The 13,475-nt window shown below is 46.6% G+C and overlaps 1 protein-coding gene across 1 annotated transcript; it reads left to right on the forward strand.

Annotated features, from left to right (window-relative positions):
- The first annotated feature begins 322 nt into the window (after window positions 1-322).
- Window positions 323-12,459, forward strand: MDH2 (malate dehydrogenase 2). The gene is made up of 9 exons (XM_055002063.1): window positions 323-476; window positions 2,938-3,106; window positions 3,562-3,645; window positions 5,518-5,627; window positions 5,752-5,877; window positions 8,605-8,682; window positions 9,607-9,706; window positions 10,827-10,978; window positions 12,139-12,459. Exons 1-9 carry the CDS (start codon window positions 411-413, stop codon window positions 12,268-12,270), a joined length of 1,017 nt encoding a protein of 338 aa, XP_054858038.1. The 5' UTR covers window positions 323-410; the 3' UTR covers window positions 12,271-12,459.
- Window positions 12,460-13,475: the final 1,016 nt, after the last annotated feature.

Below are 13,475 nucleotides of genomic sequence, written 5' to 3' on the forward strand. Positions count from 1 at the left end.
ATAGAAGTCTCGCGAGAACTTGTAGAGCGGCACGAGAAAACAGCCTTGAGCACTATTATAAAAAAAAGATTTATTTTCCTTTCGCTATCTAAAGCTTATGGGGATATTGTGTTCTAACGGATTTGACATAAATAAGAGGCCACAATCAAAATCTCGCGAGGAAAGGAAATACGAAGGCAGGCAGAAGTCACGTATCGCGAGATCGCAGACGAAGTCTCGTGAGGAACCAAGTTTTAAATGGGAGGGGCAAGAAGCAGAGGTTATCGCGAGAGAAATATGAACGCAGGGCTGAGGCATAGACCCTGTGAAATTCTCGCGAGACTTTGCGCAAATCTCTCCGCTAGCTGTGCCCTCTTTGCCTGGAGGTCGTCCGAGCAGGAGAAGCCGCAAGTGCATCGCCCGGTCCCGTCATGTTCGTCCGCCTCACCCGCCCTGCCTCTGCCACCCTTCGCAGGGGGTTGGCTACCTCCTCGCAGGTATCTGGGCCAGGGGGAGGCGAAAGAGAAACTGATATATGAGAATAGATGCAGAGAAGTTAGCCGTGTTAGTCTGTGGTAGCAAAATCAAAAAGAGTCCAGTAGCACCTTTAAGACTAACCAATTTTATTTTTAGCATAAGCTTTCGAGAATCAAGTTCTCTTCTTCAGATGCCTGATACAGAGATGCCTGATACAGTCTCTGTATCAGGCATCTGAAGAAGAGAACTTGATTCTCGAAAGCTTATGCTAAAATAAAATTGGTTAGTCTTAAAGGTGCTACTGGACTCTTTTTGATATATGAGAAGAAGCCGCAGGTAGCCGGGCCTGCCCTTTAGAGTATACTGCGCATGCGCCTTGAGCCATTCTGTTCATTCCATCCACCGGTGTACTCAGCGCTGTACATAAAACTAATAGAGATTATATCAAGGCGCTGCTGATGTTTAAATTGTGCTTGTAGCTATGTAATCAATTCTGAGAACATTAAATTTTTCAACTTCCTTGTTCTTCCTTTCTTAAAGTTTATGGTCATCCATCTGTGTTATTCCTGACCTTGTGTCACTCAGTTATCTTAACAGTGGCTTTTCTCTTTTTATTTTAATTGTAATCAATCAACAAAAGTACTAAAGGATTTTAGCATATTTTAATTCTGAGAAAGAGATCTTGTAATAGAGTTGCCCCAATCCTAGTTTGGGAAATCAGTGGAGATATGGAGGAAGTGCCTGGGGAGGGTAGAGTTTCACAAGGGAGCTCGGCAGAGGGTGTGATACCGTATAGTTTTATCTCTCAATCCACCATTTCCTCCAGGACAGCTCATTTCTGTAGTTTTCTGAGTAGTTACAGTTCTAATTGGATTTTGGGTCCCACCTGGAGATTAGCAACCATAATCTTGCAAGTTATTCTTGGTGAAGAGGGTTGCAAAACTATTTTGAGTAGAAATGTAATTTCTGTTTGCTGTGAGTGGGTGAGATTTATGAATTTGAAGTACTAGTAAAGTCTTCACTGACACAAACCTGTTCTCATCCATTAAGATTATCTGTTAATTTGGCTACAAGTATCAGCTCAGAATATGAAAATGGCACCTTTTATTTTTAGATGATGAAAGCAAGCAGAATCTTAAAAGGCATTTTCTCCTGCGTTGGAGTAGGGCTACCAACCTCAAGGTGGGATCTGGAGTTATTTGCTGTCTCGACTACAGAGACATATATTCCTCCTGGAGGAAATGGCAGCTTTGAAGACTAGACTGTATGGCAGGTGTTCCCCAACAAATCTTAAAATGTAAATGTATAAGTTGCGTTAGATAGTGAGGGTTGGCTTGGGGAAAAGACATTCTGACTGAATAGAATGCAGTTCACAATGGGACTTGGAAGGATGCTTATTGAAACGCCTCAGTGGACATCAGTTGCCCATTAGCACAAAACACAGAAATAAATTGAGAGTGAAGAACAAACTGCTGAACTTTTGAGCTGATATTGGGTGAGCTTCTCTACTGGATGCAAAAATGAGGTAGCCTGTTTCCTGGTATCTGATCCTGTACTGTTTAGAGGGGCAAAGGTAAATCATCGGTTGCTCCTCCAGGAGGAATGGAATAGAGATAATCAGGTGGGGGGTGGAAGAGGCTTGTGTGGTTAGGGAAAAGCTGCCAATGGGAAGGTCTTATTTGAAGGGAAGGGTGCATGTGTGGCCATTTTCAAGCACAAGTGTGGTAGCAACTTGTTACAGAGATGGAGGGGGGGAATTATAGGACTGTGCCAGGGTTCTGCAATTCTTTGTGACGGAAACACACCGTACTGTTGTCACAGATAGAAAAATTAATTTATGTATTAACCACTGCTGGTTTTTTCTTGTTCCACAGTTTAGAATTCTGTAACTTGCTATTAGCACTTTCATAGAAAAAGGGAAGTTTATATTGCAGGGACTTAGGTTAAGTTATTACAGGGGTTTATATGAAAGACTGAAATGGGTCAGGGACTTTGTACTGTGAGGAGATACTTGGGCTGTATAAAGTATTTTTTTATTACTAGAAGGCCCCACCTAGATTAATTCTAGTTTACAGGAGTTTGTTGCTGCTAAACTGACCATGCTGCCAGACTTTCCACTAGAGCCATGAGGCCTAGGAACTTTCTCAATATGGGGGAAAAAAAACCCAACACAGCCATGGATTTCTTTAGGTTCTGTTTTATGGATTGTAGCCTTTGTTTTGTGCTGTGACTGCAACCCTACAGGTTTCTAGCCACTGTGAATATCATTGGAGATCAGATGTGGCAAGGAAGTGAGTTTGTGGTGGAGCATCTTAAATCCATTCTAGAGAGCAACAGATGTCAATTGACTCGCAGTGCTGGAGAAATTTACGAGAGGACTGTAGCATTAAAAGGATTTCTTCTCTGTTTCTTTGTGGCTTGGGAGAACTGTGTCCAAATGCACTGTCTTTATTAAGCCTTTGTTGTTATCCTCCTATTTAGAACAATGCTAAAGTGGCTGTGCTTGGCGCCTCAGGTGGCATTGGCCAGCCCCTCTCTCTCTTGCTGAAGAACAGCCCCTTGATAAGCCGCCTCAACCTCTATGATATTGCCCACACTCCTGGTGTTGCAGCGGACCTCAGCCACATCGAAACAAGAGCAGAAGTCAAAGGTATGATACGCTCAGTTTACTTCCAGTGCATTGCTATGGGTTTTTTCCTTCAGTCTTTTGGTAGCTGCACAGAAGGGCTTATTGGGGATTGTAGACTGCTGTTAGAACTGTAGGAGCATAATCTTTTACTCAGACCAGGGCTGGTAAAAACTCATCCTCAGTTTACTGGTCACGTATTCTAAAGAAGTGAAAGAACATGAACACATATAAAAGTTCTTTATACTGAATCAAACCATTGGTCTGATAAAGTCAGTGATGTCTACTCAGACTGGCCACAGCTCTCCAAAATCTAACACTATCTTTTCCATCTCCCTCTCAGATGACTGGTCAAGTATTTTAAAGCAGTTAGGGAGCGTGTGACTCTTTTCTTCACCAGAGCGTTACTGTTTTCATTAGCAGACAAATGACCTGCCAGTAGAACAGCATGAATATTTCTTTTTGTCTTGTCACTTCAGGTTTCCTGGGACCTGAACAGTTGCCAGAATCTCTGAAGGGCTCTGAAGTTGTCGTGATTCCAGCTGGAGTTCCTAGAAAGCCAGGTACATTAGAAACCCGTTGAAGGGACCTTTTTTAGATGATTATTATTATTAACTAGAAACAAAGCCCATTGTGCAAATAAATACAACGGGCTCTAGAAAGCTGGGGCTGGGGAGGGCTGGAGAGGGGGTCTGGGGGGATGGCAGGTGGAGGGGCAAGGGGGATTGGGGGAGGGCTGAGACGCAGGAGGGTTCTGGGGAAGATTGGCAGGTGGAGGGGCAAGGAGGGGCTGGGGAGAGCTGAGAGGCAGGGGGAGTCTGGGGGGATGGCAGGTGGAGGGGCAAGGGGGATTTGGGGAGGGCTGAGACGCAGGAGGGTTCTGGGGAAGATTGGCAGGTGGAGGGGCAAGCAGGGGCTGGGGAGAGCTGAGAGGCAGGGGGAGTCTGGGGGGATGGCAGGTGGAGGGGCAAGGGGGATTTGGGGAGGGCTGAGACGCAGGAGTGTTCTGGGGAGGATTGGCAGGTGGAGGGGCAAGGGTTTTTTTGGGAGAGTGGAGAGGTAGGAGGGGTCTGGGGAGGGCTGGCAGGTAGGGTGTGGAGTTAGGAAGGGCGGGCAGAGTGAGCTTGCTCTTCCCGCTGCATCCCCAGCTCCAGTGGGATTCTCATGGTGGCGGGGGTGTTGCTCGCGCCCCATCGCCCAGCTCTGCGTAGAGTGGTGCGCCGCCGCTCCAGTGGGCCTTGCAGGGCAGCGGGTACATCGCTTGCGCCCCCTTGCCCTGGGTCTGCGGAGGGCGGCAGGCTCGGCTCCGGTGGGGCTAACGCGGCAGTGAGCGCTTCACACCCGCCCCGTTGCCCGGCTCTGCCGAAAGTGGCGCAGCTTGGCTCTGATCGGGGTCAGAGGGCGGTGGGCACTTCGCCCCTGCTGCGGCTCCCCCAGGGCCTCCAGGTGTGCCGCCCTTCTGGCGCCGCTACCACCCTCCTCCTCCTTGGCTACGAAGCCCGGCTGCAGCGGCCGGGCCGACTCGTCCTGCCCTCCGCTGCTAGCGGTCCCCTCTGGAGGCATTGTTCTACGGCACCCTTTTATCCTGGTGCCCCAGCGCAGGCGCACCAGCATAAATATGCATTGTCGGAAAGACGCTAAAGGAAATATATAGTAGGATTTAGTTATTTATTAAATTTATAGTCCGCATGGACAGGCTCAATGGGGGTTAGAACACATTTTAGAGAGAATGGCTAGGCAAAGTGTATGTTGTTGTGGATGGTGTCCACATTTGAAGTTGTTGATGTGGAATATGTGAAAGAAGTCACGAAGTTGCCCTACAGAGTCAGAGTGCTGCCCCATCTACTCTTAACTAGTAGCAGCTCCCCAAGGTAGAGAGAGGCCTTTCCCAGCTCTGTTACTGGAAATCTTTGAACTAGATACGCCAGGGGTTGACCCTGAGATCTTCTGCATGCAAAGCAGTTACGTATCCACTGAACTACAGACCTCTCCATGCCTGTTGTGTTAGCGATGTGGCTCGCATTCTGGAAGATGGATTTTTGTTTATGACCGTCTTGTTCATCTGGACTTGCTGTCAGTATCAAGAGTTATGTATAAATTTTTTCTCTTGGGTGTTCAGTAAAATTTAAACAAACCTCATATGTATATTACCTTGTTCTTAAAAGCAGTATTTTAAGTCTTCGCTGCTGTACCCCTTCAAGTACGTCTTTAGCCCCCAAGATGCACAGTCCTCTCTTCCATGTAGGCTGAATTCCTCCCTTACTCTATTGCTTGTCCAGTCTCACAGACGCTGTATGTTCTCTTGCACACCAGTGTGCTCCAATGTCCAGCTATGGGCATAGTACGCTGCAATCTTACCTTCTTCATGGTGTGATTTGTTTAAGTGGGCCGAAAGACCAGAACGTGGCTAATAATTTTGCTAATCTGATTTTCAGGCATGACCCGTGATGACCTTTTCAATACGAATGCCACTATTGTAGCTAATTTGGCAGCAGCCTGCGCCAAGCACTGTCCTGAAGCTATGATCTGTGTTATTGCAAATCCGGTAAGAAAAAATTAGCTTCCTTGCACAAGGAATTGGGGAATGCACTTTATGTGACTGTGTTGTCATTAAGAGAAACGTTTTGCATGGATGCTGCTGAGATTGTTGCCTGTTTATACTCTCTCAGGTCAACTCCACCATCCCAATTACTTCAGAGATTTTTAAGAAGCATGGAGTATACAATCCCAACAGAATTTTCGGTGTCACAACACTGGACATTGTCCGAGCAAATACCTTTGTGGCTGAACTGAAGGTAGGTTAAATATGCTCAGTGCTGATTGTGTGCTGTTCTATGTGCCGTTTTTCTTTTTAGCAGTTCAGGTGCCACTTGCTTTTTTAAAGGATGGGCTTCCCGGGTTCCTCTTTTCTGATGGTGCAGGGTCCAAATTGGAAAATGAACTCGACCTTGGCCTTTCACAAACCCGAGCGCATAGTTAGTGTCTGTGTTCCTGCTAGGAATAATACAGCTGTGGAAAAAATTACCCAGGATCCGGAGTGCTTTTGCCACATGCAATTTTGCCCAAAGGTCTGTGCCTTCAAATGCTGCATGCAAACATCTTGTAGCCATGTGACTGCCAAGTGGTGGAAATAATTTTGGAGTAGGTGTACCTTCTTTGGTTAGATCCAGCAAGGAACCCCTCACATAGGATAGGGCAGGGCAAGATATCAATTTACGCTTCCTGTGAAAGTCCCAGAAGACTTCCTCTGTACATGGTGGTAGTTGCTGGAGCAGAACAGGGTTGGTTTGCTACTGATGAAGGATGCTCTCAAGTTGCTGCTTTAGTATCATCCTTGTGGGCTTTCCAGAGACATCTGTTGAAAACAACTATAATGGACTAGATGATCAAGTGGTCTGATCCAGCAGGGCTCTTCTTAGGCTTTCACTGTTTGTCTGACTTCTTTGCCCAGCACACATTTTTCTAGTACTCCCCTGGGCTCTTGAAACCTGCTGCTATTTTTTGCTTCCCTGGTGACTCCAAATTGTCTTTCAAGCTCCATCCCAGACAGTTTATCACAATTATTTATCACAGGTTTTTTTGTGGTTTGTGTTTACAGGTTTGGGGGCTTAGCTTTTTGTATGTGTAAACACACATCCATACAGGAAAAGGAGGGCTTGAATAGAGATGCAAGGCTAAAATGGGGGAAAGAACAGGATTGGAGGGCAAGTTGGTTTTGGGAGAAGAGGAAGAAACTTATGTACAGTAACATGACTCTAGCACGGGTCTGTGCACTGCTATATGTACTGAACAACATTCTCATTCTCCAGTGTCTGAGCTTGGACCAGATGCTTAAGGTGTAGTCACATGTTACGTGTTTGACCATTATTAAAATGCCATGGAACAAGCCAGATCCATGTACGTGACGGTTAGAATAGTAGATAATCATGCCATCTAAATGCAGCCTGTGCTCTTCTAAACCTCTATGGAACAGGGACAAAAACTAGTAATCCTGAGCATATCAGAGTCTTTTCTGGATTCCTAGTGGCATCTAAGCCTGTGGGACAGGTAGGAAGAATCTTGCCATTGGCTGCCACAGAGTTGGCACATGACAACATAGCATTTAATTATCTTGGCTGCTGCCTTACAGTTAACAAAGGTGCCCTGGACTCAAACAGCCTCCATCCAATTATGACTCTGTGGGAGTGGGGTGGGATTTGATGCTTGCAGTTTGGCAATTGGCAGGCTTCTCTATTGATTCTAAAAGCCTTATTAAAAGGAGCCTCCTTTTCTGTTCCCAAGTCTGGGGCCAAGAAAAGCCATGGCATCTGACCAGCTGCAGAGCTTAACTGAGCAGCACGGCGTGTCCTCTCTTCACCTTGGCATAAGGTCACCGGGAGAATAAATAGAAATCCTGTGATGCAGTTTGATGTACTCTGTTGGACTTCAGGTGCTCTGCAGCTCCTTTTCAGAACTCTTAGCTTGCCATCAAGGCGGAAGAAGATTACAGTTAGTTAATGAATTATTTCTTGCTTTTCTCCCCAGTCAAGGTCCCAAAGTAGCTTACAGTAGGAAATAGACACTAGAAACAAGGAAAGGGGGAGAAGAGGACTTCTGAGTACAGAACTGGTCCCCCCACCCCCTTTTCTGCCAGCAGATCTTCCCAGCTCTAGGCTAAGGCCCATCAGTTTGGCTAAGGCTAAGGCTTGGTTGGTGCTCTTCATCCACATTGGGGTAGGGGGGTCATGTTAAGCTTGTGGTCAAAGTGCATGGATGTGTCTCCAGAAGTTAGCCTTCTAGGTCTGTCCATTGCAGTTGAGATACCTTTGAGCACCTGCTCTTCTCAAATCGCAGAGCTCAAAGGCAGAGCTGAGTGACATGGTCTCTGCTTCCCCTTGCTTAGGGTTAGTTGTGTAAATGGCTGAATTGGTATGCAAATGACTAGTTCCATTGCTAACCTATGCTATTTTGTATTACGGGATACCTTGGCAAATGAAGGTGGAGAAGAGGCAGAGGGAGGATGGATGTGGAAATGAGGTCGGGAAGAATGGTGGCCAGAAGTGGCACTAGAATCTTATCTCTGACTACATACCAGATAGCCTTCACAAAATGTTTAATACATTTATCTGCTACCTTTCCACCCAGCCTAAAGAGAGTCCCCAAGGTGGCAAACGTCAGGGTGTTTAAAACATTTTAAAAAGCATTTAAAATGTATATATATATTTAAGAACATTCATAGCGCTTCTTCAAGGAAGGGCCAGGTAACATCGTAACTGATTTCCCACTATCTTGAGAATTTCTTGGCCTCCATGAGGACTAGGAACCTGGCTTGATGGTTTGCTTTTTATGAAGCTTGGCAAAGGAAGGGTAGCTGTGTTAAGTCTGTTGCAACAAAACTGAAATTCAGTAGCAATCTTAAAAGACTCACAGAATGAATCCGAGTTGAAGCTCAGTTACGCTGGAATAAATTTTTTCAGTCTGCGCAGTGCCACTGTTGCGGGCTTTGCCTTGAAAGCATTCCTGAAAATATAACTCTTCTGCAGGGCTTGGATCCGGCTCGTGTAAACGTTCCAGTGATCGGCGGTCATGCAGGCAAGACCATTATCCCGCTCATATCTCAGGTCTGTATTCTGAAGCCTTGCAGCATTTTCCAAGATTGGCATTTCTGGCCTTGGGAAAGGCAGGGTGTCAGAAGGGTATCAGCACAGAGGATGCCAACTTTGAAAGTGAACCTGCAGAGATGCTGGAAAGGAGAAAAGAGTTTGGATTTCATATGGTAGAACTTCTGGCAAATCTGATTTGCCAAAAAGCTGTTGGTCTCAGTATTTCCCGGCAGCCTCATGTATAAGCAAGTAATGATAGTCTAGTCTCAGGCTAGTGGAGGAAGGAGATCCCTAAGCCTGCTTGCACCAGGAATCTCTCTTGTTTCCTTTGGAAGTAAATGTGTACAGGGGGCCTTGCTGCCGTATACTAGCCGGTTTTCTGCACCCCCATCTCCTGTGCAATTGAGAGTAGAGGGCATGTTCTCTCTTCTTACCTGTCAAAGGTGCAGCTAATTTCCCAGGAGAGGCGTCTCCCAAGTGTATCATGCTTTCCCAGTGTATTATGCTTGAGGAGAAGCATGTGCTGCTGCTATTTGTTCCTCTGGCCTTTAAAAAATGAAAAGTTGAGCCAGAGGCTTTCTGTATGGTTCTCAGTTTTCTTCAGTTGCTGAAGGTCAGGGGCATGGGGCAGTGAAGTGTGCTGTCATGGGCCAGGTGTAACAGAGATGCAGCCTGCAGATCGCTTTGCTTGGAAGGGCAGAGGCTCAGAAGATGGAGCTTGGCAGTGTATTGGGAGGGCTTCTGCACTGTCTGTGCAGCAGGACCCTAAGTGGTTATGGGCAGACTCCTGCCTGTCAAAGGGTGCTGGGGTGGGCAGTTTCCCCTCCTTAGAGGGAGGAGGAACTTTCCATTCCACAAAAACCCAGAGACTGTGTGCCACTCTGGCCGCTGTGGAGGCAATTGGGGGCCTGTAGGTAACCTTCCCCGTCTTCTTCTTTGCAGTGCACCCCCAAAGTGGAGTTCCCTCAGGACCAGCTGGTGCCACTCATAGGACGGATCCAAGAGGCAGGGACGGAAGTTGTCAAAGCGAAGGCAGGCGCAGGTTGGTTCAAGATGACAGCTCCCTGCCTGCATTCTGTGAAGCACCCCTGAGCTGGGAAGTGCTATAGCAAAGGAACAGATTGTGAATTAACAACCTGACCCCAAACCCTGAGAATAATGGGATGAGTACTGCTCATAGCCCGTCACACTAGCCAGACTTTCTGCCTGTCGTAGGTGCTGCTTTTATGGGGCTTCAGTAAGTGGTAATTCACATGATGTTTCCCCAGTGTGGCACCTTCCTCATGTCTCGGGAAAGCGGGCAAGGCCCTTGCCTAGTGGAGCCTGTGATCAGCAAGTGGTTTCCACCTTGGAACAGATGCTGGAGGGGCAGGAAACTGGAAGCCTCCTTGAGGTGCAGGCCCTCTTGCCAGGGATGGAAGTAAATGTGGCTGTTTCAGTTGATGCCAGTTGCTAATGTAGCATTCGGAGCAAATACCACTGCCTTGAGTGTAACCCAGGGCCGGAGGGATATTGCAAACTAAAAATTATTCCAATGGAATAATTATGCAAGCTAATGATGCCACTGTTTGGGTTAGATCCGCAGTCTCTTTGGGCCACATCAAGCCCAAAGTGTGAGCCTGTCATCCAAGTGTGTGCTCCAGTACATGCACAGCCCCCAGTTGTCTTGGGGGTACTTTTGCCGTAAGCCTCATGAGCTCAGTATTAGGAGAGGCAGACAGAAGTGCAGGCCTGTCTCTGTGCTGTAACCCAGGCTGTCCTCTCCTGCCTCAGTGGGCCACAAACACTCTTGGCACTCTTGCTGGCCAGGAGTCCTCCTTTTCCCTCCAGAAACCATGTGGCACACTGTTCAGCATGTGCTCATGTTCTGTGAAAGCGAGACAAACCCCTCAGTTTCAGTGAGACTTCACTCTACTCGCTGTGTCTGGGTTGTATCTGGAACTGTGTAAAAAATGCCATTGGTACTGTTGGGGGGCAGGTTATGCTAGTTAGAAGTGCTTTATATCCTGGAGTCAGCGGCGACCCATATCTTGAGAAGCCACAGTGCTGCAGACCCACCACTGGGGCATTCCATTTTAGTCCCAGAAAGTAACTTCAGAATTGGACTGTGGAGAACAGAAGCCTGAGCCAGTGTTCTTTTAATATTCTTTTTCCTCCAATAGGCTCTGCTACCCTCTCTATGGCATATGCCGGCGCCCGGTTTGTTTTCTCTGTCCTGGATGCCATGAACGGGAAGGAAGGAGTTATTGAATGTTCTTTTGTCCGATCAGAGGAAACGGAGTGCACGTACTTCTCCACGCCGCTGCTACTAGGGGTATGTAGGCCGAGTGATTCATTGCCTGCCATTTCTTATCTGCAGAATGCAAGAAAGGAATAGCTGGGACGTGCAAGTATGTAGGTGTGCAAGAGCCTACGGGTAGATTTAGCTTGTCTAGTCAACGGCAACATGCTTTAGAAACTCATCTAAATGTTGCCTGCTGGCTTTCCAGCTCCTAGCTGACTCTATGGTTTTAGAGGAGCTGGCAGCTTTCCAATGCAAACTACTTCTTGTAAGTCCTCTGATTTTTGTAATACCTAATTGAAACTGTTCCCAAAGCAAAATTTGGCAATCTCCAAAAATTACACAGGTTTTTGTGTGCCTTCTATCACACATCAGTCTTTGGCTGTTACCGCTGTTCCTGTTTGTGGTTTTTGGAAGTCATGGCAAAGGGCAAGATTTGAGGCTTCAGAGGGAAGGGGCCAGAGTTAAGTGGTAGAGCATCTGCTTTGCTGCAGAAGGTCCCATGCTGAGTTTCTGGTTAAAGGGATCTAGGAGTGAAATGAAAAACTTCCACCTGAAACCCTAGAGATCCACCGCTGGTCAGCATAGATAATACTGACCTTGATAAACCAAGGCTCTAACTTAAGGGCAGGGCTTTTTTCTGGGAAAAGAGGTGGTGGACTGCACAATGATGTCACTTCGGGTCAGCTGAAACAAGGGGGGTGTTTAAAGTTTAAATAGCCCTTGGTGAAAATGGTCACATGGCCGGTGGTCCCGCCCCCTGATCTCCACTGGCTCAGGGGGGGCAATCTAAACTCCCCCGTCTAGAGATTAGGGGGCAGGGCCACTGGCCATGTGATCATTTTCAAGAGGTGCCGGAACTCCGTTCCACTTGGAAAAAAACCTGCTTAAGGGTCTTGGGGTAGCATCATGTTTATTCTTCTAATCAGTAGAAATCCTTTGCAGCCCTATTCTGGCTTTTGAGACCCAGCAATTATATTCATCCACTTTGAACATGCATCTCCATAGCTGTAAGGGCTAGAATCTTGTCTATGTTTCTAAAATAGGAAGATGAGACCTTGTAGAAGAGCTTTTGGCCCAGCATTTAAGAGGTCAAGGATGCGTAGCTGCATGATTCCTTCAGACCAGGTTATGTCTAAAGCTCAGTGTGCTTAACCTACAACTTTTTTTCTCTGCCACTGCTTTCCCTCCAGAAAAATGGCATCGAGAAGAACTTGGGCATTGGCAAGATAACTCCTTTTGAAGAGAAGATGGTGGCCGAGGCAGTTACGGAGCTAAAAGGTTCCATCAAGAAGGGAGAGGAGTTTGCGAAGAGCATGAAGTGAAGCAACAAAGAAGAGTACCACAGTCCCCTTAATTTATTTAAGGTGCATCATGTCACTTTAAAAGGCTTCAGCAGGCAAAGGCATTTTGGTTTTGTCCGAAGGCCTTTGTATTAAGTGTATTACTCATCCTCTGATCTGTCAGTTCAAATTCTATTCCTCAATAAAGCAGCCTGTTATTTTTTCAGGGTATTTCCTGGGCCCCTTGGGGCTGTGTTCATAGTTATGTATATTTTGTTTGGTGTGTGTGGAGGCATCCCCCTCCAAAAGCAGACGCTTGGGTTCCTGTTTGGTGAGACTCGTGGTCAGAGTATGTGGCCAGGATACTGAAGTGTAAGTGGCACTCACTTCTTCCCTAGCTAACAAATGGCATCCCACTGCTGTAGGAAAAGTAAGCTACCATCTCTGCAGTGGGGTGTGGGGGATGTTTGATCAGTACCAGCCGTCTGAACTGCATTACACGTGAGAAAATGCCTAACTGTGTTGCTATCTACTGTACTCTGGTGGGCTACAGTTGTCTACAACTCACTTGGTTCATGTGCCTGTACAAAGCATCTGTTTGTCAACACATGTATACAATGTAGTCACATGTTACATCACTGCTTTTAAAAAAACCAAAACCCTATATGTTGGTGGCTGGGAGCAAGTGGCTTGTCTTTTTTCCCTAGCCTTTATTTACAGTATGCAGGCAGTGGTAAGCCATTAATGTTTTAGAATGACTCATCTTCTGGTTCACCTTATTCAGCTGTTCTCTTTGGTTACTGAAATTTCACCGACTGTTGCAGACAAATGTAGTTTTTGTAGGCACGTGGTCTTAAAATGCATGAGGACTTAAACATGCTTTTCCAAAAAAATGTCCAGATGAATTCCCCTCCTGTAAAAGAACATGCAGTTGTGTCCTGTCTCCTTTCAGTATAACAGTGGATTTCTTTAGTTATTTATATCCTGCTTTTCTCTCCAAGGGAGTCCTGAAGTGGCTTCAACCATCACCCTTCCTCTATTTTATCCTTATAACATGTGAGGGAGGTTATGCTATGAGTGGCTCAAAGTCACCCAGTGAACTTCCACAGTACAGTGGGGGTTTGAACCCTGGTCTCCCAGATCTTAGTCCCAACACTCTAACCACTATACAATACTACTTGGCCAAGTGCTTATCACAAAGGCAGCAAAAGGAGGTCAGGGTGCAGACACAGCTGAGGTTTCTGTGT

Source organism: Eublepharis macularius, chromosome 17 (genome assembly GCF_028583425.1).
Source record: "Eublepharis macularius isolate TG4126 chromosome 17, MPM_Emac_v1.0, whole genome shotgun sequence".
NCBI lineage: Eukaryota > Metazoa > Chordata > Lepidosauria > Squamata > Eublepharidae > Eublepharis > Eublepharis macularius.

What these genes read in the sequence shown, in the direction of transcription:
- MDH2 (XM_055002063.1), top strand. Translation starts at nt 411, where the DNA reads ATGTTCGTCCGCCTCACCCGCCCTGCCTCTGCCACCCTTCGCAGGGGG. An exon ending in GGTTGGCTACCTCCTCGCAG is followed by an intron (nt 477 to 2,937) that starts GTATCTGGGCCA and finishes CCTCCTATTTAG; the next exon opens with AACAATGCTAAAGTGGCTGT. An exon ending in TCTGTGTTATTGCAAATCCG is followed by an intron (nt 5,628 to 5,751) that starts GTAAGAAAAAAT and finishes ATACTCTCTCAG; the next exon opens with GTCAACTCCACCATCCCAAT.